General features: G+C 40.0%; 1 protein-coding gene across 2 annotated transcripts in view; it reads right to left on the reverse strand.

Annotated features, from left to right (window-relative positions):
* Positions 1 to 706: 706 nt before the first annotated feature.
* The window catches only part of slc2a4rg (SLC2A4 regulator), a 46,094-nt gene continuing 20,155 nt past the window's right edge, over positions 707 to 26,645 (reverse strand). Inside the window, exons 3-9 of one of the 2 annotated variants that reach the window (XM_066702372.1) lie at positions 18,580 to 18,680; positions 16,967 to 17,208; positions 11,790 to 11,890; positions 10,606 to 10,873; positions 10,024 to 10,128; positions 9,160 to 9,281; positions 707 to 8,072 (exon numbers count right to left, since the gene is read on the reverse strand). In XM_066702372.1, coding sequence (XP_066558469.1) covers positions 7,961 to 8,072; positions 9,160 to 9,281; positions 10,024 to 10,128; positions 10,606 to 10,873; positions 11,790 to 11,890; positions 16,967 to 17,208; positions 18,580 to 18,680 — 1,051 coding nt within the window. In that variant the 3' untranslated portion in view covers positions 707 to 7,960. The remainder of the gene's footprint in view (positions 8,073 to 9,159; positions 9,282 to 10,023; positions 10,129 to 10,605; positions 10,874 to 11,789; positions 11,891 to 16,966; positions 17,209 to 18,579; positions 18,681 to 26,645) is intronic. The other variant, XM_066702373.1, reaches the window with a different exon arrangement.

Consider the following 26,645-nt stretch of genomic DNA (forward strand, 5'->3'; position numbering starts at 1 on the left):
TGTTTATGAGGACAAATACCTTGCAGAAACCCCCTGGGGATATATGAGTACGCAATCTTTTACACAAAGCTATGTGGTATTAAATTATGTGCTTTGATGTGTAACTTAATTCTTAGATTAATCTATGTGCCCATCTCTGATAAAATAATTACTGTATCCAAATTAATTGAGAAAATTCATGTCAGAACTGGGCAGAATTGGATCAGAGGTCAGCATCACAAGGTAGTTATGAAAAGAGGATTTTCTCCCCCCAGTAAAGATGCATGAGTTACATACCTTTATATTAAAGGATTTGGGGGAAAATAAATTAGCGAGAAAATTACATTTTGTGGTTATAAAAAACACAGGAAAAACACTTGTAATGATGAATCTGAAATGAGTCGACTAAATGTTGAAAAAAAAATACGTACGCACTTTCAGTTATTTACCACAAGACAACATGCATACTTTTAGACACATGAGGGCGTCAAAGAGCACCATATTGTAAAGTGATAAAACTGATATACATTTATTCTAGACACCTTGTTGTCCCTTTAAAAACCTTTCAGTGTGTAGAGAGAGCAAGCCATGTGTTTATACATTAACTTTCTTACCTCTGGAGTTCCTAAAAGATATTGTAAAAGTTTATACGCACAAATTTAGCAAGTGGAAACTGTTGAGACACCGTGATTTGGGTTCAAATAAAAAACGGCTCATGCAATACCAGTCTGCTTCAAAGTTTTAATTCAACAGCAAGGTGTATGTATCAAAATAACATTCTGCGCTTCTTCCTCACACTCTACAGGAGGAGAATACAAAACATAATACATTTTTTTCTTTCATCAAAAGTGCATTTATATATATATATATATATAAAAAAAGCCTATTTTGAACTGGTAAAACTGCTGAAACACATTAATATGTAAAGTTCTTGGAATGTTTTTTTTTTTTCCCCTTTCCTTGGTTAATGACACCCGCAAGAAGACATCTGTGTCGTTTCATATCTCAAAGACTGTTTCTCTATGGATCAACTAGCTCCGTCACAATGAGCAGGAAAGTCTCGAACCTGGACGATCGTCAGAAGGGCGAAATGAACCAAGAACGAACTGTAGAATGAACTGTAGAACCAAGTTAGATTCTCATTTTTGCCTTTCTTTCTTTATACATAAATAGGTATTTTCTGATGCCTGCATTTCTTTTAGCTTCTATTATAAAATGACTGATACCACCCTGGAGGTATTATTTGCATAAAAATGCTACTGTTTTTTAAGAAAAGACATTACAAAAAGCCTTCAGAGAGTTCAGAGTCAGATTCCCTGCTACTTGCCGGGTCTTGCGGGTTTCATTAAATCAATTTCAGTTTTAGTTCCTGGGAAAAAGGATGTGACATGCATACATTTTGTTTGTTTATTTTTGTTTTCACATAATACTCAGAAGAGCTACACATTTCAAATGTTTCAACATGTTACAAACAAAACAGACATGGAAAGAAAAAAATAAAATACATTCATTTTGTTTACCAGAAAGTGAGAATTGCAAAGTCCAGATTAATGCAAAGAACGCAGGTAAAAAAGCCCTTTAACTTTAAATCAGTCCCAAAGAATGTATCCTGACTGATGCATTTGTGAAACATCTAAAAATACAGGTTTTTGGAATTAAACAAAATATGGAAAATTATATATCAGATGGATTCAATTAATATCTATCCTAGAAGTTCAAAACATCTAAGGTTCTTTAAGAAAGTGAACGGCAATGTATTCTAGATCTAGTTGTTATGATGTGATTTTTCATACAATGTTGGAAATAAAAGCATTTCTGCACACCAATTTATATATTTTTAGGGAAATGCATATCAACTCTAGATATTGTTATTTTGTATTATTGTTGTTGTTTTAAGAGTGGCTTTAATATTGCTTTAGGAAATTCTGTCCAGCTCCAAATAGCTGTATTTCAGTATGCTTCAAAAACAGTCGACTGTGATACTTCAAGGCACCATTGTAATCAAAGACATAAGTAGTGTTAACATACATTTTGTTTTTTGCCATTTGTTTTCCCTCAGACTTTGAAAAATGAAAAACAAAAGACGACACTTAAATACTGTTAGATTCACATTAAACGTTGTGGTTTGGATTCCAGCCCCTACAGGCCCTCACTCCCACAGCACCGGATTGCAAAAACTGCTAAAGCTGCACATGTGATTTCATTTACACAGTAAAAGTGCTGAGGCAGGGAGCCACCCGTACCTGTGTGGTTCATTCTAGACTCAACCACCTTCAGACCAAGCGTCAGAGCTGTGTCATTGACCGGCGTGTGGGAGAACAACCCTCTCTTTCCCTCGCAGGCCGTGAAGCTCCGTCTGAGGTCTTTCAACACAGCTTCTAAAGGATGGCTTTGTAGAACTTGCCAAATCCACCTTATGATAGCAATGAAGTCACATTCAAATCTATCGAAGCTGAGCTGCCCACGTTAGGAAATAACGCAACTGATTTGGGGCTTTTACTTTGCCGCGTTGTCTTTTGTAAGTGATTCACACGATCATGAACAGCCAGTTTTGACTAAAAAACTAGAAGAAAACGCTATTTTTGAAAAAGATCCCATTATAGTCAGGTTTCCATCAAGCCTTTTGTTGTGATAAAAGTTCTGCCGAATAAAATAACTTTACGACAGGCATGATGGAAACAGCAAAAGTTGATTGAATGTCGGAAACATCGATCAAATGTTTTTACGTTTGACAGAGGTGGATTTTTATACGTCAATGTAGTCTGTTACGCAACAAACGCCAGTGGAAACAGGTTCGTCCGACGACTAAGTTTGTGTTAATGTGAAAAAAGTGCTTTTGCAGGAAATTACTTTTAAATATTTAAATTTTTACATTTTTTATTTGCTACAAGTCAGTTGGATGGAAACGCATATTGGTTTGGAAAATGCACATATCATTTTTATGCGGACTTAAGAATTTTCGCACAAGGTAAGTTCGAGAAGTGGATGGAAACATAGCTTATGATGATCACATTGTAGGCATCAACTTTTTTCAAGAGTTCTTTTTTTATGTTCTGTCCCTACTGCAGAGCATCTAGAATAAGTTTTTGTTTTCTAAACCTTTTTTCTACACTTATTTTGTGGTGATCAGAAAATATTTCACGTTTGTACTTCATATAGGCCCAGTGTTTGAACAGAATCTTAAATTACTACCATTGAATATATAACATCAGATTAAACTTGTTGGCATTATAACATTTCAACTGAAATCAACAGAGGATATCTGACAAAAGAAAATTGCATGTGTAACACCACTTATGATCTCTTAGTACAGATCTTCACATAGACATTATAGAAAAATATGACAGATCAGTTTGAAATAACAAAACAATGTTTTCTTCTTTTTTTGTCTTTAAAGCAGATTGCATGGGAAAAAACAAACAAACATAGAAACGCACACACAGATACACAAAACTTTGGTATAAATTGCTGTTCTTCAAATACTGATTAAAACCAACCACTTGAAAAATTGAATAGTATTCCGGTTGTTGGCATTCTTTGTACAGAGTTTGTCAAAATTATATACAATATCCCCATCTCATATAAAGTCAATTTAAGCTTACCCTTTCTTCTAAATTGATATAAAACATTGGCATTGATACAAAACAGCTGAATAGAACAAAAATGTTAAAAGTCAATCTAGTGACAATTTATGTTAAAAATATTAAAACTGGTGATGTTAACAGACTCATTTCCATAAAGAATAAGTCTACACTAAACTGTACTTGAATAACAGTACGCTAAAGCATCTTGCCATACGACTACACTGACGCAGCTGTGCTACAAGCTAAGGTTCACTTTTGCTTAGGTCTGCCATCTGAAATTGTAATGTTAAACCAGTCCCTAAAATCATTTCAATAAGGATATATCCCTTTTATATCAATTAAACACCTGTTTGCAGTTATGCAGCGCTTATAGCATGATTGAGCAGAAAAAATATGAATTTATTTATTAACTAATCACTAAATTGACCTGAGTTTTGGCCGGGTGGCAAAAACCTAAATCTTGATTATTCTGCAACATGTTTGGCCGAAGCAAACCTTAACTATATTTAGACCTCAGAGTTGTGTACAACAGAGATACAGGCCAAATCCTAAACAGTCAGGTGAGTTTATAACTCAATATAATTCATTCAACTTGAAATCTTTTACCAGAAGTAGTGCCGGACGTGCCAACTTCTAGTTAGACTTAATAAAACAAGACACATCACGATTACAAAGAAAGAAGTCAGTTCATCTGAGGCAATGCTCAGTGTAACACCGACTGCAAAAAAGCACAACACAATGACAAAACACAAAAAAATGACAGAAAAAGCACAAATTTGAGAGTCCTGTTCTCATGAGGAGCTGCCATAAAAAAAAAAGCTGGTTCTTTTACACCTTATTGGTTGGCTGCCGTCTTGGATTCAACGACAGCAACAACATTCAAAAACTGACATTTACTTTTTCTGCACATTGCTTGGGTTCGGTTAGCTTAACATCCTGGTTTATGCAGGATTGTGGAAACAGCGATCCACAGCCTGCTTGCTCACTGCTCAAGCAATTATAGTCAAACAAACTTTAAAAACACAGAGGGGAACCCAACAGGGATGCCACAGATCGAAAAGGAGAGAATGCTGCTAGGAATGTGCGCAGAGGAGGATTAAACGGAGTCTTCTGGGAGCAGCCTGAGGTCTTTGCGGCAGACATAAGTGCAAAGGGCTGAGAGTCGGGATTCTCAGGTATTGGATTCTGGGGTCTGTCAAACATTATGCAAATCTCAATTCATTGCCAATACCGTTTGCCGGTAAGGTGAAACAAACTTGGTCAAATCGTGACATCATTCAAAGATGCTGAACTGAATCGAACAGCAAGTCTTTTGACTCATCTTGTCATCATTTTAGCTGTACTGTGCAGTTTTATGCAGTTGACATCATATGACAACTGTACGTACTGTAACCACGGCTGTCAGATACACTGAAGACTGCTCCGGCACACTCCTAAGACCAGCTTCACAGAAACAATATCGGAGATAGGCTTTTTACATTCATCAAAATCATTTCTTTCGTTTGTGTTCGTCTTCTAAAGATAATATACATTGAATATTTACATGGTTGTCTTCACTAGGGCTGTTATCTTTTCTCCTTTTTTTATAGAAATCTGCAACAATCACCCAAGCAATGCCTATTAAAACAAAAACCAAGATTCAAATTTTATATTACAAAAAAAAAGAAAACAATGGTTTCCGATACGTATTGTACTTTCGAAAATCCAAAACTGTACATATAATGATCGTTAATCGTCAGTGCACCCATTTCAAGGTCTTCGATTCCCGCCATTGGAACAGATTGGGACGATGTTGACAGTCAACCTGAGAAGTTCTACATGATCACCGCTCAGCCGTGAATGTGCGGACAGAATCGGAGTCACTCTGGTTTAGTCTCATTCACATTACATGGTCGTGACTGCGTCTGCAATGTCAGCCGCAATGTCAGCCACAGGGAGGAATTAAAGGAAGGCAACGGCCGACTTGCTAGTTAACACAGCCAGTGTCTGACAGATTGCTAACCTGATGACTTCGTGCAGCCAGAGAGGGGAAGGTGCTTGAGTGAAAATTGCCACAGAGTCTGACAGTTAGGATTAGCAAGACCAGAAGATTACTAAAGAGCCAGGAAAGTGTCCGTGTTACAGCAACTGAACAGCTGTATGCAAAATCAAATGCAAGAATTATTATTCAGGTCTTTTAAAAAGGTAAAATGTCTTTCAGATCTGCCGCTGTCCAATTAATAATAAATAACATGATTGAATCTCATTAAAAGGTGACTGGTAGATGGCTGTTTATATTTTGTTTTCTATATTCCTAAGATAATGTCAAGTCTACTTTTGCCTACTGTTCTGAGGCACTTTCACGGCTGATTCTTCCAAAGAGTAACAGAAACGTTTGTTGGTTTCAAAGCCCGTTCCATTTTTGATCGGGAACCCAAAAATAAGACCCCCGTTTGTGCCAAAAGCTTATTAACTGTAACTGGACCCACTTATCTGTTCTCCTGCAAAAACACAAAACAAAACAAAACACAAGGCAGGCAGTGACGATTGAACGACTCTCACGTTAACATCTTCAAAATTCTGCTTATAAAAAAAATCCACATAAAAATATATCTTTGTGCAGTACAAGTTAGTGCAATTCAATGAGGTTCACTTTACCCATTGGCACTCAATGAAGTTTCCACCCTAGAATAGTGCTCTTCTCTCTAGAACTGCTAATAAGAACACAGCTTTGAACTGTCCGTACAAAGAGTGCGTAGGAAGTGAAACTGAATAACGCAGGAAAGAGCTCGAGCTGAGCAGAGAAGATAGTTTTATCATACGGGCTTAAACGGTATCCGCTTCTCGGTGCAGAAAAGCTGCAGGTCAGCCACAAACCTCAGGTGGTCTTGATGTGCCAACAAGTAACACTGAGAACTTGTTTCTAATGCTGGGGTATCACAAAACATTGCTGATCAGACGGGCTTCTGTCAGGACATCTTTATAGGAACAGTTCAAATCAGTGTTCGTGGTGTATTGACAGGCAGCACTGTATATCATTTCTCAGATTCCCCAAAATCTGCAACTTGGATATACTGTATGAATGTACATATTTCATATACAAAAGAAAATCCAATAGTAAGAGCTGAGAGTATATAAATCAATGAAGCATGAAGCCAAATAAAACTACTAAACGTACGAGCCCACTTTTATGCAACTGTGTTGTCTTATTGTCAGTCATATTGACTGAGACTCCAGTCCGAGTTAACTTTATGGGAAGCAAATAACCCCTTCAAAATTTATACAAATAAGTGTGGGTATGTGTGTGTGTGTGTTTTAGACATGGTTCCTGAAATAAGGAATGCAAAAATACTGGTTTTTAAAAGCTTTCAGAAAATAAATCCCTTTCCTTTAACTGAAAATTGTTTACCCGATGAATGCATCTCCGAAAGGTTAGCAGTCCATCTCAACATCAATTCAAGCCAATTCAACGTCAAGCAAAAAACATATACAGGACTACTAAAATAACACTTGTGGAAAGAAATAAAGTAATTACTAACTTAATACTGCATAGCTTAGAAAGAAAAACATCAGCGTTACTAATAAACAAACAAAACAAATATTTTATCAAAAATATAGTGCGATTTTCATAGCTTCATAAGATCAAAGTATACTTGACGTACTTAACGGCTTATTTGGAGATGAACCAAATCATCTAATGCAGAATCTTATGAATATACTGAGCTGCAATGGAAATTAAATCTATTGTAGTGGAGCAGTTTCTACACATGCGTAAAGCAGACCTGACGTGTATTATTTGCTTCCCAAAAAGACGACGTTTGATTCAGGAAAACTGACGAAAAAAGGAGAAGATTGTAAAAGCTTGATACTGTGATACAGATAAGTGTGATTGCATTTTTTTAAATGACAGCTGGAAAGTTAAACTTAAAATTGAATAGTTCCAAATGATGTCAAGAGTTAAAGTCTATACATTTCAAACTAAAAAGTATAATTGAAAAAAGTTTAAAACCAGTAAGATGTGTAAAATTAGAAAATACAAAACCAGTACATTACAAAGTGTGTGAATTAGTTTTCTTTACTGTGAGAAGCTTTGCAAAATGTTCACCTAAAAAAGAACAAACAATGCTGCCCAAGCCAATGCGTTTTTTTTAGTTTTTTTTTTTTTTTACATTTTTGTTTTGTGATATTTTTTAGTTTTTTTCGTAACGTGTTTCGTAATGTTTGTCCTTTAGCTTTAGCAAAAGCCATAAGATGTCAGAGAGAAGTCTCTGTCGGGTCCGCGCACCCGGATCCTGGAAGAACACGCTTTTCGCTTTCGCAGACAGATGCGTCGTGCGGCGGCGCTTCGTTTTTGAGTGAACTACACCAGATTGCAGAGGCAGCCTGTCTTAGAGTACGAACTTCAGAAAGAGCCGGGTTCAGTCAATAAATCGCTGGCAGGCCTTTTTCCAGCGGCATGCAGTGCACCACATGTCTTTCTTCTCCATGCCGTACACCTTCCGGCACTTCTTTGCTTCCCCACGGGGCTTCCTAGAAAGAGAAGCCGCTGTCAGAGTGGGCAGAGAAGGGTGGATACCAAGCAGCAATCCAAGAGTTGGTGGGTGAGGATAGGTTTTCTGCTTCACACACGTGAACACCATTGGCTGGAGACGAACGGGTATTCTCTTGATCTGGGGAGTGTATACTTTAGACTCCGGTAAATCCTACATTTCCTTATCATTGCTGGCCTCTCACCTTTGGAGGTCAAGGTTAAAACTGGGGGGTGGTGAGAAATGGACAAATGTCTGCCAGCATTTACTTCGACATCTTGAGAAAATGTTACGGTGCTTCAGTTATGGAGTTTATAACTGCAACCTCAATGGCAAAGCGACAGGGTCTTGGCATGTCAAGGGATTTTGGGACAGCTGAAGCTCAAGTGGCTATTTTCGGTGAGGGCAGAAATACAGGTTTGGTGGTGCCAATTAAAACACATTTTTAGAATAAATGTATATCCCCCCCTGCCAACCGACGACATCCTGTTTTCGTTGACTGTAACGAGGGTTTTCAAGGGCTGTCTAAGAGGAAAACCTGAAACCCGAAATAAGCTCCCCTCCGACAACCGCTGTACTGTTTATTGTGACGTAGACTAGTATTGTATCAGTGGGGATGTGGGGAAAAGGGCTCGCCTTCCACTGAGGGGAGGCGAGGGAGTGTGTGAAAAGCCATTCTTTGCCCCGTAACAACTGTTTTCGGTGCGCGCTCTTCCTAAATGGCCAAGTGCCATCCTTTGTTTTACAGCTCACTGACAGGCTTGAGTTTGTATTGCCCAAGCCCAAGTAAGGAATTTTTTTTAAGCAAGATAATTAAAGAGCTGCAATACATTCTAGTTTTGCTTTTGTTGCCCCATAATCGTGATTAACGCAGGCTTGACAAGGGCCTGTATGGCATTCTGGCATGAACCTCGTTTGTAAACACTGCAGTACACAGTTTTTGTTTAGTATGGTGAATGCAGCAGCACCCTATTCCATTTCCTTTAATTAACAGAGAAGTGTAGATGCCATTACCCACCAGGTATGGGCCAGTAACCAAATCCCAAGTTTTTCAAAAGAAATAAAGTGTACAGGCTGGGCTGTGTTACCTAGTTCCTGTGGAGGACTTGGGTGTGACGGGGGGAGCGGTGTGTGTCTTGGCAATAGTAGCATGCTGAAGAGGCTGCCGTTTCTCCCCGGTGCTCACCGTGCGAATGTGAGTTACCGGGCCCTATAAGGAACAAGAGGTCTGAGTCACTGACCAGTAAACAACTTCATGTGAGGTAAAAACCCAATATCACTAAACAGTCACAGAAATATGTTGTACTCTACAAGTGAATAAAACAATGCTTATAGAAATAATCACAGATAGTAAAGTCTGAAAAACTCGGCCCACTAAGTTTGTTTTTTCCCTTATGGAAATAGACATAGAAAAAGAAAATAAACAGAAGATCTATTTATAAAAAGAATACATCCTGGTTTTAACCTACAGCTAATCATTTACCAAGAGATTGAGAACAAAGTTAGCCACTGTTTTAGATTAGTACTTTCTGGCATGAGCACTCGATCAACAGGAAACAGGAACTCGTGCAAAAGCATGCTTCACATGTCCACCGCTCTCACAGAGAACACAAACGCGTTCTGGATGAGCAAATATTCTCTCTATTTCTCATAGCTGCTCATGTATAACAAGAGCTAGGAATAGAGAGGAGAGCACTGGCTGGAGCCGCCCTTTATTTTCCTTCTGCATGACTTACTCTTTACGTTTAGTGTCAGTGAGTAAACAGATACAAAGCGAAAAAGGAAACTGCTGCTGTTTCAGAATGGTTGAGGCAAAATCGCTATTTGCATTCATATACACTGGAAATTGGTTTGGCGCTAGGCTTAAGCTAACATGATTTGAGCGAACGTCTACTATTTCAATACACACAAGAGACAGAAACAAAAGAGCTATCAAGAGTGTGCCTGCTCACCGGTGACCCTTTAAAAATGACGGGAGGGGACTGCCAGGAAATACTGATCCCATTCTCACTTGGTATGAACTTTGAAGATACAGGAATGCTCACAGGAGCAGTTGCCTGAAAAACACAGCGCAGTTAAGTGTGGAAATACTGCACTGTGCAGGAAACGTGCCATGCCAAGCCACATACTGGACAGCACAAACGCAAACGCACTTACCGTTACGGTTTAGAAAAGTTATTTCCTTCAAAATGCAATGCAGAAAGTCCTGGTTAGCAAGATCCCTTTGCCAACAGTATATTTTGGAAATGGCTAATTCCTTTTCTTTATGTTAAATTACTGTACAACTAAAAATGATTCTTTAACATTAATTCAACCAACAGGAGAGAATGATAAAAAAAAAAAAAAACATTAGACACTGGATGGGCTAAGAAAAACTACAAACTAGACCAAAAACATGACAAATTAGACTGAACCAAAGCAACAGGCCGCTTTGTTTAGAAGCGCTGAAGGACAGAGCACACATTCGACGGGAGAGAGCAGCGAAAGCCTGGCCAATAAGGTCGGGTGGGGGTGAAAGGTCAGGGCGTTGGTACCTGGTAGGCGTGGTCAGTGCGGATATGGCAGAGCGTGGAGGGTGCCGATTGGCTCAGCGGCGTCTGGGGCCGTCCTCGCCGGGGGCTGATTAGTGCAGGCTCCGAGTGGGGCAGCTCGGGCGGCGGGAAGACGGGCGGGGGGCCGATGGTGGTGGGCGAGGTGGGCGTCAGGCTGGAGAGCCCCTCCGACAGCGTGTCCATGTTCACCTCGATCTCCGAGTAGTAGAAGTCCTCCTCTCCGTCGCTGTAGTCCGAGTCTCCATTGCGCCTGGCGGGAGAGCGCAGCCGCAGGAGAGAGGTGAGACCCGGGACACTAGGAGGGGCACTCATCCACTGGCAGCCTACCAACTGTGGGGGGTTTCTGCCCGATCTCGATGGGGCAGCAGGAAAATCACTCTTGTCTTAAACATGCCAGAGGCAGCAGAAAAACTGTACGAACTTATTGGCTGAGTCTAGTCAGGCAGGTTATGATTTCTCCACAGTGCAGGAGGTTTTATAACAGGTAATATTACTAGACCGTTATTAACAAAGCTGTGTGACATGAGCAATGACTCTTAGTGACTCTTTCCAGTTGAGGAAATGGCACCACAATGAGGGGTGGGGACTCCACACTGATCTACAGTGGCAAGACCTCTTTCTAAGACAAATTCCCCAAGGAAACAGTGACTATTTCCTTCTGTAACATCTTCACCAGCAGGGGTCGTCAGTGTTCAGTAACACTTCACATGATCTACACTTTTGGAAAACACACTGCTAATGAACCCGTTTTCTCAGGGAACAACAATACATGCTTTCAGATGGCGATTTCTTACCATTTCCATATTTTCCTGGAAGTTAGAGATAAAGTAAACTTCTTAGACTCAGTTGATCAGTTCGAAGAGGATCGATTTTCCGCATGGGTTCAATAGTTGTGCCAGAGCAACAAAGGCAATATTCATACATTTCTAAAGCTCACATGTCCAGTGCATATCAATATTAGTTACAGCAGAGTGTCATTTTGTGTGAATCTGCTTTTTTTAAATATCAGGCAAATTTTTACTATGATAAGGTACAAGCTAAAGGGAGCATTACGTTAAATTTCTAAACATTTTATTATACATTTGTGTTTCTTAAAACTGAAGTATGGAAATAAATAAAGTATATTTTGTTGATGGCGAGCTTCCACTCGTTCTTCGTAGACCTACCCGAGGTGCAGAGTGCGGATATGCCTCTGGATGCCGGAGGAGGTGCTCAGGACTTTTTCACAGTTCTTCCACAAGCATTTGAACATCACCTTCATGGAATTCTACAAAAGAAACAAACCAACCAACCAAAAAGGGTCACTGAGCTGTTTCAACCAGAGCTGCCCCAACCCCTGCCTGAGCAAAACACAAGCTCTGAAGACTTTCAAAGAGACGGAAACCCTCAGGCCCTCGTCGATTTAAATTCTGCAATTCGGATGAATGAAACAAAGCCACCTGCCAGGGTGATTGGCTCATCTGCATGTGTCATTATAACGACTAGTGCAATCAACTTGTAAACAAGATTATACAAGGGAAATTGGCTGTAATGTAAACAGTAACAGACCGAAAGGGATCAGTATATTTAGGGATCTCCCCAGGCCTTTTCAGCTGGACAGCCCATCTGGCAATGGTAACACCACCACATGGTCCACAAACTATCACTAAAGATCCCATGATGTGGTCATGTGGTTGTGATCAATTCCCACAATCACGTTATACTAAACTTTCAGGCCTACCGAATATTTCCCAAGCTTAATTACAATAAAAGTATTCTCCACACACAAACACACACACACACAAAACAGAGAGATTACCATAATGGCATATTATTAATTAAAAGTGAAATAAATAAATAAAACAAACACATATACATTATAATGTATAGGCCTTTCGGGCTATAAATAAACTAAGGCCTTGATTAGCCAGCAGGCATCACAATATAAGTTAAAGTGCAGCACCCCCTACAAACAGAAAGAAGATCTAAGATATAATTTGACATGTCTGCACAAGTCATCTGGACGAGATTGAATACTCTCTCTGTATCAACGAGTGCAATTTGTCGTAATCCCAAAGCAAACATGATTTCTGACAAGTGAGTCTTTTGTAAATGGAGCAGTAGGCTATGTCAGCATTCACCTAATCCTTGCCGAGGGGTATTTATTTACACAAAACCTACAGAGCATTTTGCTTCCAGATCATAACAATTAGCATAATCCTGACATTTTTTTTCTCTCTATTTCTCTATTATCATAGTTTGCATGCTTTCTTCAAAACGGCACAATCCTTCCCACCACACCACCTCATTTTTCTGAATTGGAAAGCAAGTTGGAAAGCGCATGGTATTCGGAGCTCTAGAGTCAACTCCGCGATAGTTCTCTAAAGTCGCCAGACCTGATTTACAAATGTTTTTCCAGCAACAAGTCCAAACCTGCATTTCAATCTTTAATGAAGGAAACTGGGTGTGTTACATTTCCTTTCAACCATTTCCCACAGGTGAGAGAAAAAAAGAACGGGTTTATCTAGAGCGGGTTAACCCTTTCCGTCCCATTTTGTGGATTGTGATGGGACTTAACACTAGCAGTGCCATAGCCGCTTTTTGGACGGCTTTTACAATTCAAATGTAAATATCTCAGAGTACAGTGAGGGAAAAAAGTAATTGATCCCCTGCTGATTTTGTACGTTTGCCCACTGACAAAGAAATGATCAGTCTATAATTTTAATGGTAGGTGTATTTTAACAGTGAGAGACAGAATAACAACAAAAAAATCCAAAAAAACGCATTTCAAAAAAGTTATAAATTGATTTGCATGTTAATGAGGGAAATAAGTATTTGACCCCTTCGACTTAGTACTTGGTGGCAAAACCCTTGTTGGCAATCACAGAGGTCAGACGTTTCTTGTAGTTGGCCACCAGGTTTGCACACATCTCAGGAGGGATTTTGTCCCACTCCTCTTTGCAGATCCTCTCCAAGTCATTAAGGTTGCGAGGCTGACGTTTGGCAACTCGAACCTTCAGCTCCTCCACAGATTTTCTATGGGATTAAGGTCTGGAGACTGGCTAGGCCACTCCAGGACCTTAATGTGCTTCTTCTTGAGCCACTCCTTTGTTGCCTTGGCTGTGTGTTTTGGGTCATTGTCATGCTGGAATACCATCCACAACCCATTTTCAATGCCCTGGCTGAGGGAAGGAGGTTCTCACCCAAGATTTGACGATACATGGCCCCGTCCATCGTCCCTTTGATGCGGTGCAGTTGTCCTGTCCCCTTAGCAGAAAAACACCCCCAAAGCATAATGTTTCCACCTCCATGTTTGACGGTGGGGATGGTGTTCTTGGGGTCATTCCTCCTCCTCCAAACACGGCGAGCTGAGTTGATGCCAAAGAGCTTGATTTTGGTCTCATCTGACCACAACACTTTCACCCAGTTCTCCTCTGAATCATTCAGATGATCATTGGCAAACTTCAGACGGGCCTGTACATGTGCTTTCTTGAACAGGGGACCTTGCGGGCGCTGCAGGATTTCAGTCCTTCACGGCGTAGTGTGTTACCAATTGTTTTCTTGGTGACTATGGTCCCAGCTGCCTTGAGATCATTAACAAGATCCTCCTGATTCCCGCCTGATTCCTCACCGTTCTCATGATCATTGAAACTCCACGAGGTGAGATCTTGCATGGAGCCCCAGACCGAGGGAGACTGACAGTTATTTTGTGTTTCTTCCATTTGCAAATAATCGCACCAACTGTTGTCACCTTCTCACCAAGCTGCTTGGCGATGGTCTTGTAGCTCATTCCAGCCTTGTGTAGGTCTACAATCTTGTCCCTGACATCCTTGGACAGCTCTTTGGTCTTGGCCATGGTGGAGAGTTTGGAATCTGATTGACTGATTGCTTCTGTGGACAGGTGTCTTTTATACAGGTAACGAGCTGAGATTAGGAGCACGCCCTTTAAGAGAGTGCTCCTAATCTCAGCTAGTTACCTGTATAAAAGACACCTGGGAGCCAGAAATCTTGCTGATTGATAGGGGATCAAATACTTATTTCCCTCATTAACATGCAAATCAATTTATAGCTTTTTTGAAATGCGTTTTTCTGGATTTTTTTGTTGTTATTCTGTCTCTCACTGTTAAAATACACCTACCATTAAAATTATAGACTGATCATTTCTTTGTCAGTGGGCAAACGTACAAAATCAGCAGGGGATCAAATGCTTTTTTCCCTCACTGTATGTGAATTTCTCCCACATGTCCATTCTTATCTGTTACTAAATATTTGAATTAAATACCTATACAGAGTTTCAGCTGTAAACTTGTCAAATTTATAAGTTATAAATACTTTATTTTTCAATCACCGGACACACAGTTTATGCAGTAGGCTATTATTGAATATAATATAGCCGACAATCTGGGCTTTGTAATAAAACCAGTCATCTTGAGAAAATTCAATCTTGATCATGTTGCAAACCCAGGTCTCTGGATCAATGCCTTGATCAGTCACTTGTTTGATCATGTCTGCTTATTCTTTTGTATCAGGTGTCGGGCGAGCGCGTTTATTAGTGGTGTTAGCGTTTATTAGCCTGCTGTTGACACTACAATTCAGTTCCTGTACAGGATGAGAAGATGCCCCTCACCCTTCACCCAATGCTACCCATAGGCGCACAGAGAAAGACAATGCCATGTTGCTATAAATGCAACAAAAACGTTTGATGTCTGTGCCCCAGTGTGAAAAAAATGCATTGTCGTGTTGAAAAGCGCGTTGAAAAGCGTTGTGTGCAGCTGGAATAGATAGATGGAGCCATTTCAAAGCGCTTTCATGTTGCATGAGATGCTATCTTTTTGTTTTATGCTATTTTTATAATGGGTTATTTATGTTTTATAATTGTATGAGTCTACTAAGATATTTGCATAGACTTCTACACCTGTTTACACAGTTTATTGCGTAAAGTTTATTTAATTCATGTTGTGCTTGTTTTGAAAAAATGAAAATGTTGTGCGTGATGTTTATAAGTAAAAATATTAAGTTTTATCTAACTATTTATTTTTCATTTTCATCTCAAAGCTGGTTTATGAAGGGGCCGCACATTTTGCAGGTGTGGCGGTTGTAATTAGACCAAAATCTCGGCGGTTCGAGTGTTAAAAAGGTTAAAGAAGGGGCTTGCTCTTCTCGATATTGAATCCATATTTAAATCCTGGATCGGCTCCAAAAGTAAAATAAAAATAAATAATTAATGACCACTTTGCAGAGGAGAGTATATCCTGCTGAAATGCCACAGGGACTCCACATGTTGTCCTGTGGCCAAAGTAATGTCACATTCATAAATTATATTGCATAACAACTTTTTAAGTCCAATAGGTTCTAGTGAGAAGCAAGTGCTTTACAACGACTTGTTTTGCCACAGGATTATAACCCAGATCAGCCTTTAGTTTGCTTGGCAATTCCCTCAGTATATTCTGAATACAAGTTTCTCCCAGGTTTAACAAGATAAAAAGCAGACATTCAGAGAGCCAGGGAAAGGGAAGAAATACAGGCTTATCACAAGGTTGCCTTTTGACTCAAAGAGCTATAACTGAAGTCCTCCAATAGGACAACTCTGAAAATATGTGCCTCACATACAGGAGGGGCTCTCTGATCAGTAGACCTATGGTTCTGGTCCCAGGGGTTAATGGGAAACAGAAATTGATGGAAATTTCCAAGCGGTTGGACACTGTTACATTACATGTATTAGGACACGTTCTTTGTTCTGTGGCAAGAATTCTCCAGTAGTGGACCCTGTCATTAATTAAAACAAAGGAGTTTCTTAATAGCTACTACAGGCTTCAGTACACTGATCAATGGTTAACTCACTGCTTCAGAGCGCTTTTATTCACAGTCGAGTTGGAAGCCCGTGTGGTTCAGCTGTTTGTCTCATGAGGAGGCCACAGCGAGGTATTAACAGATCATTACACAGTTTCGGCACCTCCTCTCTTGAGTTCTGTTCAATAATTTTGACTATACATTCAAAGAATTCTGTTGGCCCAAGCATTCGGAAAAATATGGTGCCAATTCTTCCTCTTTTTTTTTTCCAGAAATAGTTTTCCAGTATAACAAACATCTTCAAAGCTATTTTGATAAAAACAGCAAAGAGCCAATGTGCCTAGGCTACACAGATGTATCAGTTAAGAGTTGAACTCCTAATTCAATATGATAATTAGAAGCGGTTAGAGGTTTCCCTCAGTTTCGCTCATTATTTCAGGCGATTTAGCACTTTAGAAGAAGCGTAACAGATCGACCAAATTAAATCGGAAGCCGGGATGAAGCCTCAGCAGGTGCTTTTCCTCACACGGAGAAAGAGCGTCCCCGTGCCTGTGGGGAGTCTTTCCGGTCTCACCTTTCTCTTCCTGGGGATGGGGTCCTCAAACAGGAAGTGCGTGGTCTCCGATTCCTCGATGTTGTCATCACTCTGGGCGGACAGCAGGAAGCTCTTGCTGGCGTCGTTTGAGAGCGGAGGGGAGGGTGTGGAGGGCACCGATTGGTCACTGGCGTCCCAGCTCCAATTCCCGCTGGTGGAGCTGCTGTAACTCGCGGACAAGACCTCCTTCCACCCCCTGCTGGCTGGGTCCAGAACTACAGCTGCATTGAATTACAGGGACAATCGTCATTCTCTCTGTCGGGTACGTTGTGTGCCTTTTTAACACAAGGGGCAAGACGGAATCAAGACTTTGACCTACCTACAAATTAAAGTACAAACCTGTCTGATTGGCATAAGCCACCTTCTACAACTTATAAATCAGAACACGATTAGGGAACAAGTTTATAATTTTGGCTTTGCGGGGAGGTCACAGTTTTGATTGGGTTGAGTCCAAAGTCTTGAACACACATTCTACACATCATATAAGTGTCTGAAGCCATTCCTCTCTCTAATCATGTACTTTACATTAAGAACGAATACAGAAGATGTTTACTTGAACTTTTGAAACCCAAGCATAATGTAAAGCAAATGTTTATTATGAACAATTAATACAAATCTAATTTCCGTAATTTTATTCAATTGACACCAGTTCTTCTCCTATTCAAAGGCTTCTGCTAAACTGTTCAATTTGTATTTTTTTCTTTTTATGTCTCTATAGCAAATGGCAGAACATTAAAGAACTTAAGACAATCCTTGATGTCACATAATGATTTTTTTTTCATCACACTAGGTGATAAAATTGATCACAAAGATCTTCCCTGATCGATTAAGCCAAGAGAGGACAGCAGTTCAGGCTATCCTCTATTTTGGACAGCACATCCTTGAATGATTACAAACAGTGCTGTCTGTATGGTCTCTGTAAAATAATACGCATTTAATCTCAGGAAAACAATGTGCACCAGTACTCCAAATAATGAACTTTGTGTCTGTAGGGATTTTATTAAATATATGTGTAATTATTTCAGAAAAGGCTATTAAGCAGGTCAAGCTTTTTTGAAGCAAAGTAAACCAAAACATTTTCATAGGAATTAAAGTGAATATTTTTAGAATGTCTGCAAGCTCAAAATCTCCTCCTTTAAACCGCAGTTAACCTTTACATGGCCTTGTTCATGCAGATTAAATGACATTTTTAGTGTGCAATACTACAATTAAATATAAACTGAGCTTTGTTTGTAATGCGCTGGGGTCTAGGGATTACAAGAGTTACAAGAGAATCCTCTTATTCTAGCATTCATCATAATCTCCTTTATTTTGATTAATGCTTATGTAGGGTTAACAAATAAATAAATAAAAAGTTGGGGTTATAGGTAGTGTTAGGGGTTAATTCCTTAGCTTCTCAAATAATAAAACAAGTCTGCAACTGGATAAGACATGATGTTCTCTTAAAAATAGACCCTGCAGTTGAACAAGGATCAACATGTACTTCCATCAGTAGAAAGGTAGTTGTGTAGCCCAGTGTGGTGTCCAACACTGGTCTGCAAATGCGGTCCTTTTGTGACAGAAGGACAGAAATGAGAAGTGTCTGATGTTACCTGGGGTCCCAGAAGTAGGGCTGAGGACCAGAGGGCTGGTGGAGAGGGATGAGAGGACTGTGGCGGCCATCACCTCTTTGTCAGCATGGCCCACTGGTTTCCTGCAAAACCAAGGAAGACGCGGTTGGTTGTTGAAGCATCAGGCTGACATCTTAAAGGAGCAAATCAGGGTGCCGATTCTTTGCCGTCATTCAGCCCTTCGTGAGACACGAATCGAAAATAGGTGTTGGGAATGTTTTTGGGTGGGGTTTTCTCTTTCGCTTTCTCATCCAAGAATCACACACCACCAAAACGGTTTTAGATTTCACATACCATTCACGCAAAAGTCATAATTTACCAATCTATGGATAATCTGCGTGCTAGCAACAACTTTTACACATGTGATGCGCTCGGAGGCCAAGAAACAAAATCAATTTCCCAAGCCGGCGATGTGAGCTCGAGTAGAACAATAATACACAGACAAGGCCCGAAGTTGTTTATTGCATGGAATGGAAAATTCCTGCTTGATAATAAATACTGTAAAAGAGCCAAAGTCCCTTGAGTAAGACCTAATATTCTGTTTGTTGCACACAGTCCTCTGCAGATTACAGAAAATGTAAAAATTGCTGGCTGGATGATTGTAAATAAGTGCACCATTTTGAGCCGTTTCATCTTACGCATTTTATATACGGACATAGGGCACTCTGTGGTGAGGACTGGTGTTTCGGGAATTGTTAATAATGCTTTATTAAATAGAAAAGGCAAGCAGTGTTTGCCCTTCGCCTGTTGGATTTGCCGGTAAGGAAAATCAGAGGGGTGGGGGTCTGGCAGTGGGAAGCTTTGTGTACAAGCACCTTCCTCTAACGCTGCAGACTGTTTGTGTAACCTTTCCCCACCGGCCTTACCGGAGGGCACAAGTTTACAGTATGAGATAGCCTCTCTATTTATAATCGCACTGCCGAGCAAGAGAGCAAAGCCTTGGCAGAACGGGAAAGGTCAGCGGGATAAACTCGGGAAGGCTCAACTCACACTCTTGCAGCCACACACCTCGGCCTCCGAGACAACATACCGAGGTCGGCGTTTCTTTGCCACTCGTCTGTTAAAGGTGCCCTATTCAACGTATCGATTAATTGCACAGCACAGCATTTATAGCCATTCCAGTCAATAGAATCCCTTCCACTTGAAACGCCAGCACAGTCGTACTCCAGTTTACTTCATGCCAACTTCTAGTCAGAAGTCAAGCATAGCCATCACACATTGCCCATACATTGCACATGAAAGTTGTAATGAAAGCTTCTTATAAAACACTAGTCAAAGTTTTTTCTTTTGTAATATCCCCTGGTTTCTGTCAAAGTGTAACTAAATGTCACCGAAACAGGTCTTTGGCTGTATGAACATATTTATAATAGTTTTAACCACTTAAATTTTCTGTTCTATGTCAGTACTAGATACAGGGAAATTATATACTCGGGAGGGGGAAATGACACCGCAAAACCTTTCATTTTCTTGTATGAGTCTGTGAAAGCTTACAATTAAGTGGATGTTTAAAGTCGAGGGTTGAGCTGCTACTCAATAGAGAGATAGTAAATAGAGAGGCTGCAGCTTTAAGAGTTACATCTTGAAGTTCCTCCACCCCCACCCCCAGACTCTGCGCTGCAACACAACCAGAATAAACTGGTTTCGGCGGCAGGCAAGGCCAAGCCGAAAATCTGGCAGAGCTCAGCAAAAAGTTTACTCTGCCAAAACTTTTTTATCTGGGTCAACTTCCAAATATCACAAAACCAAGGGGCCAGATTAACAGCAGACCAAAAACAAATAAATAAGAGTGTATGCCTTTTCATTTGTTACATTTTATTATGATCATTTGTCTTTGTAAAGAATGGCAATGCTCTAGTAAAGGAACATTTCCCAACAAAAGAGACAAATCTCTTGAAATGATGCTTCCCTTTAGCGCCCTGTAAAAGAGATGCCATGAGACAGAGCATAGTGCAAACTGGTTCAGGCACAGACAAACATCTATGTGCGGGAAATTATTTAGCATGCGGTTTGTATTTACTTAACAAACAAAACAAAAAATCAGCGTAGAGACAGTCCATGCTGTGGCTTTCCAGTGGTGCACAAAAACAGGACAGCGTTCCTTTAAGAAAGCTGATCCGCTCGGTAAAGCTAGGCAGAAGATTTGGTCTCCATTCTGGATCTTGTACTTCAATATAATACGCTTTATTTCTTCACCACCCATTTCCACAGTTTTTTCAGGCAATCCGAGACTTCAAGCTTTTACATTAATCTTTTTATTATTATTATTATGTATTCTTGTTATTAAGGTTTGCTGGCAGTTGGTGTAGAGTACGACTGCCTAGAATTTGAATTCAGATGTAACATTTAAAGGATCATTTACAATCCAGGCAAAAGCCCTGCAATGAAATCGTTTCGGCAATGAAATGCAGTCATGAATGAATTTCAGCTTCCTCGCATATTCAGAATTCAATGGCACTTTATGATGCGAAACTCATTAACACCCAATTATACAACCGGTTTCTCAATTTGGAATGAACAGAAAAAGTCAATATATGCTCTTCACATTTCCTTCAGGTTTGAAACCCTTAATTAACAGAGGCTTGTAATAACCTTACTTTGTAAAGCACGATGCACTTCTGAGATAATTATTTAACATGTTGTCTAAGGGATACAGTGTGGAAAGTTGTCCTCATTCCCAGCATTTCTGTTGCTGGAGGAATAGACTCTATATTTAGTTGTCATATTAAAGAATCGGCTGGGACAGCACTGCTATGTATGAAGCCAAATGTCCCTTTTGGAGTCTATGTTTTGTCTCCAGGAAAATCCACGGCACTCTTGTCTTCCCTCTTAGATGCCAATTCGATCAAAGGGTGTAAATACACCCTCATGCTAAACATTGCTAAACCAGATCACTCAGGTCTCTTAAAACCATTAACGGTAAGTGGTAAAACTGAAAAAATGTTATTACGGTAACATTCTTCTGTGCTGTGTCAAAAATCTAAAATGTCAAAGCTTTCTCTTTTAGGCCCTCCCTCCTTAACAATGAAGGGGATACAGTATCAACCACAAATCCCACTCCAGCATTTATCAGCAGCTCTGTAACTCCCCTCTCCTAATTTAAAACACAGCTGTAGATTAATAGAAGTTTCCGGTAACTGGTGAGTGTACACACACACACACACACACACACACACACACACACACACACACACACACACACACACACACACACACACACACACACGCACACGCACACACATGCACTCACACTCACACACTTGTTTTTCAAAGAGAAGCAAAAGGGCCTGAGCAGGAATTGAATAAAAGTACAGTAGCTGGGCTCCATTGCAAGTTTTAAGAAACTACATGGAATTGGGGGATGGTGCATTCAACTTTTCACAGACCGAGTGCAGGGAGCCACCTCTGGGAAAATGTATTTGTCTTCCAAAGCATATTATGACCATGAAATCTCCACACTGCTGTTTCAGAGAAAGGCAGGAACTAACGCGATCCAAAAAAACAGAGGGAGAAGCATTCCCCCCTGCCAGAAACACTCTGAAGGAGGCAGCTGCTTATGATGTTTTAATGTGGAAGATGGGCCTTTTCAGCTGCAGAGAGATACATTTGATTTGGAGGGCAAGGACTGTCACTCCCCGCTTGTGATGCCAAGCATTCCCGTGCTCTTCAAACGGCACATGGGTAGCGGGGGTTTTCTAAAAGAAGAAACGGCAGCCTTTAATTCCAACTTCAAACAAAATAGCCGGGAGTAAAACAAAGTATTAGACGGACGGTGATCTCAGCAATCGCATTACAACGGTTTAAGTCTCGAAATCCATTCATTCTGGGGATGCTTTGACATGTCAAACCATGCCTTCTTGAGTCTTTCTTGCTCCATTTATTGTTCTTGTATTAAAATGCACTCATTGGGTTGTTTTAACTGTTACATTATATTGTCAGTGATCAGAATTTGCACATATTGCATTTTTGTTTTTTACAAATTGAGCCAAGTGTTCTTTGGAACAGGTTAACATCGCATAGGTATCAGAATTTAAATACTAATAATACAAATCTGCTGCTTTGAAATGGTAACAGCTGGCAATGTATGTCTTTTGGCGAGTAATGTCTGAATCAAACTTCTAAACATTTAATAAATACTGTAACAGAATACATGGGGCCATGAACAGTTAATACAACTCGTAGACTAGATTAGGAAATAAGGGAAGAGTTTAACCCATGTATGTGACAGAATAAACTCTCTTGCGTTCAGGTATAGCTCTCTGAGTGCAGGTTGCAGCAGGCACAGGGCTGATCTGCAACTCTCATGGCTGCAAGTGTCAACCGAGAGCTGGTTTAAACAAACAACCAGGCAGAGAGAGATAGGACTCTGAAGGAACAGGCTGATTAAATGTCGTCTGTCCAATTGGCTGGATGGAGGCCAGACACTCCAATATAAGCAGCAAAATAACAAGAAGAAACTTTGGCACGGAGTTAACATTAACTCCTACAGGATAGCAGGCTGCCAATTAGATGGGGAGGGGGGGGAGAGAGAGTAGTAGATACTGTACCACTGGGATTATTTGTGCACAGTGCTTAGTCCGTTTCTAGTTTCAGCTCTCAATGCAGTCTAGGTAAGAAAGTAAACTACAGCACTAGAAATAAGAATAATCAAAAGAACAAATTACAAGGAACCACTGGGATTGAAAGACCTAAGAGAATCTGGAATACAGCTTTGATTTGCAGTGTTGTTGTGAGAGTATACATGTCTACAACACGGTCACGGTGCAAAGATCATTAAAGTCTCACCTGATCTCATTACACGAGTCAATCTAATACAAAAGACCTTCAACTTTAAAAGATACGTACACTTGGATGTGGTCAAAGCAGCTGGGACACACCTGCTTTTCATTAAGAGCATTTAGTCGTCTTTAAAAAAAAAAAATGTTTCTAAATTCTATCCTGTCATTGTTGAACTTGTACGGCTTAATTTATAAAGCCACTGCTGCTTGAGAATGCTTTCTCCGCATACCCCAGCCAACTTCCCAGAACTGCACTGACAATATGGTAGCAATAACGCTCACCTCAGGAATTGTTACATTATTCCCGAAGAGAAATTTCAAACATTATTTTCTCCGCGCTCCAGAAACTTGCCGGGAAGTGTCAGTGACAGCTTTGATTACAAGGCCGGGGAGAGAGAGCATGAAAACACACAACCCTGAAGGCAAACTCTCTGCGCTACAGACAGGCGTCTCGGGGGGGCTGGAGAAGGTGCATAGCTTGCTGAGGGTGCTGTCAGATATTTAAACTTAAGAGACAACTTCAGATCTCATTCTCAGTGTTTGAAAAGTGGAAAAACAGCTCAATTAAATGGCACTGTCAACTGAAGAAAAGACAAAATATAGGGGGGAAATTATATAAAATCCAAAATCTAAATAAATCTATAGAATCTTTAATCCGAATATATATCCATAACTGCTATGTCAGAGAAATGATATCAATATAACATCTGCATGTCCGTTTTCTAACAATCAAACTTTGAATGGCAAATTTAAGAAAATACAGGGAAATGCGTGGACCAAAGTCATCTTTAAAATGTCAGGGAATTCGGTGCGTGAGAGTCACTTAGATTACTGGGTGAGCTCGATTTAGCTTTCGCAGGATGTCGACACGATTGGGAGATCTTTAATTTTCTTCTCAGACACAATGTGGTCGAGACACAAATGAGAGAGCAGAGAGTCTGCATGAACCCAGCGCTCTGCAGCAGGGTGTGCTCCCACGACTGGTCAGCGGCCATCCAGGGGTCTAGCCATGGGTTCAGCAGTTTGATTCGGGCTCACAATGCACAAACTTGTCCTATGCTTCAGAACAACCAAAAGTATAAACGATATAGAGGGGCTGGATTAATTCTTCCTCATCAGTGGCATAATCCAATGGTCCACACCTGCCTTTAGTGTCTCTTCTAAGCAGTGTTTTAGTTTCCTTTCCATCCCAATGAAACAAGTTACTGCAGCACTGTCCTGAGCCTCCTACTTTCATTTTCTTGTGTTACATAAAAATGAACCTCCCCCTGTTCCCAGTTTGAAAATGCAATCAAATTTAAACCAATCCAGCAGTTCAGTCCGATACGCACATTAGAAGAAACTTTGTGGGTGTAAGAAAGAAACCGCTAAGGCACTGAGCAGATGTTGAGTCACTGTACTTCTCTAACAAAGCACTGACGGATGTCCTGCAATATTAAAGGTAGAGGAAATTACTCACTGAGTCTGTCTTTTAAGCCTCATAATGAAATGTACAAATAATATATATATATATATATATATATATATATATATATATATATATGTTATATGTTATAGATTGTAATAGATTGAATGCATTCAGTACATTACAAAATGGCGATCTGCATCTCATTGCATTGCTCTTGAGCAATATTCCCCCATTATTCAACTGCATAAGATTTTAAGCCAACTGGTTGCATATCAAGATGATACTTGATTAAGGAATTATATTTTTAAAAAGGTAAAATGAAGAAATATAACTGAGTAACATGAATTGTGTGTGATTAATGAGGCTTCTTTATCTTTACAGAACTTCTTGGCAGATCACAAGTGGATGAGCAGTTGGTTTGGAAAAATATAACTATATATAACACCTGTCTCCAGTTACCGATACAGTATTAATCACCTAGTGCACACTGTGGGTTGGTACACTGGCAAACCACAACTTACAGCTGACAAAACAAGCCTTACAAGTGGAACGTCCAAAATATCAATATAAAAACTGCATTCAAAACCTGACTTCCAAATTTGGTTAAATAAGACGGAACAGACAATTCTCTTCCATAACAGTTCTGGAACAGACTCCACAGGACAAGTGGACTCCGCACTAAACCAGCCCAAATCAGTCTGAACAGGTCAGGTAGATGGGATTTTCAAAACCTGAACGTCCAGTTTGAGTTTAAAATCACTGCTGAACAAAATACAGTATCACTACCACCAGAATGGAACTTCTCTCTGGAGAAAAAACAGTCTTGTATTTTTAGGAAGTTGATCAGAGTCACGTTATTTGGCACAGTGAGCAATATTATACAGAACGCAAACTCAGCAGATATTGTGTTTACATGTCTAAAAGTAGCACCGAAAACAAAGCACGTACACAGCGTATTCTACAACACAGGATCTTAATTTCAGACCACAAGTAACATGTTGATTAGATTTGCCATGATAATAGCTATGCCACTAAAATTCTCATTAAGCACAAGTAAGGGAAATGTGTCTGTCCTCCGTGCTTGGCAAAACAAAATGGAAAAATAATTAAGAATGGCTAAACATTAGGGCTGTTCAATTACGTTTCATTTAGTAAATGTTTAAACATTAAAAATAAAACCGTTTAACAACTTAGACTCTGAGAACACCCTGAGTAATATGGCTGGAGAAATGAGAAGCTTCTTAAATCTTGAAGTGAATATCCATACCATGTTTGAGTGTGTGTGTTTGTGTGTGTGTGTGTGTGTGTGTTTTAATGACACATCCAATACAAACCTCAAAGGAAACGGAGGGGAAAGAAAGGGCATAACAACAACAACAAAAACAATAACATCCCTCTTCAACATGTCTTCATTCTAATTTAATTGGTTTTGGTTTTTAAAGAATGTTTACTGCCTCAAGTAACTTAACCTAAATGAATACGGTTGCGAAATACTCAATTGTACCGCTACAGAGTTATATATTTTCCACAGGATTCATTACGGCAAGAACCGAGAAACAGGTGCATGCGGGAGGAGGGCGACTCCAAAGACTCGCTTGACAGGTACATGACAGCTGCCCTATATTCATTATGAAAATGTAGATCACAGGTGTGTGTACCGAATGAGGCACCATTCACTCAAACGAAGATTAATACATTAGGTTCAATACCCCAGTCCCACGAAGTCCGAATGTCTGTAACTCATGGAGCCCATGGAAAACAAAGACAGATTCAACACCCACGTTTACTTCTGGTTCCTCTTGGGAACACGGAATATAAGATTTGTTCTGCATTGCATGGGTGCTTATTCGGTTTAATATTAAGTT

Source organism: Amia ocellicauda, chromosome 4, assembly GCF_036373705.1.
Source record: "Amia ocellicauda isolate fAmiCal2 chromosome 4, fAmiCal2.hap1, whole genome shotgun sequence".
NCBI lineage: Eukaryota > Metazoa > Chordata > Actinopteri > Amiiformes > Amiidae > Amia > Amia ocellicauda.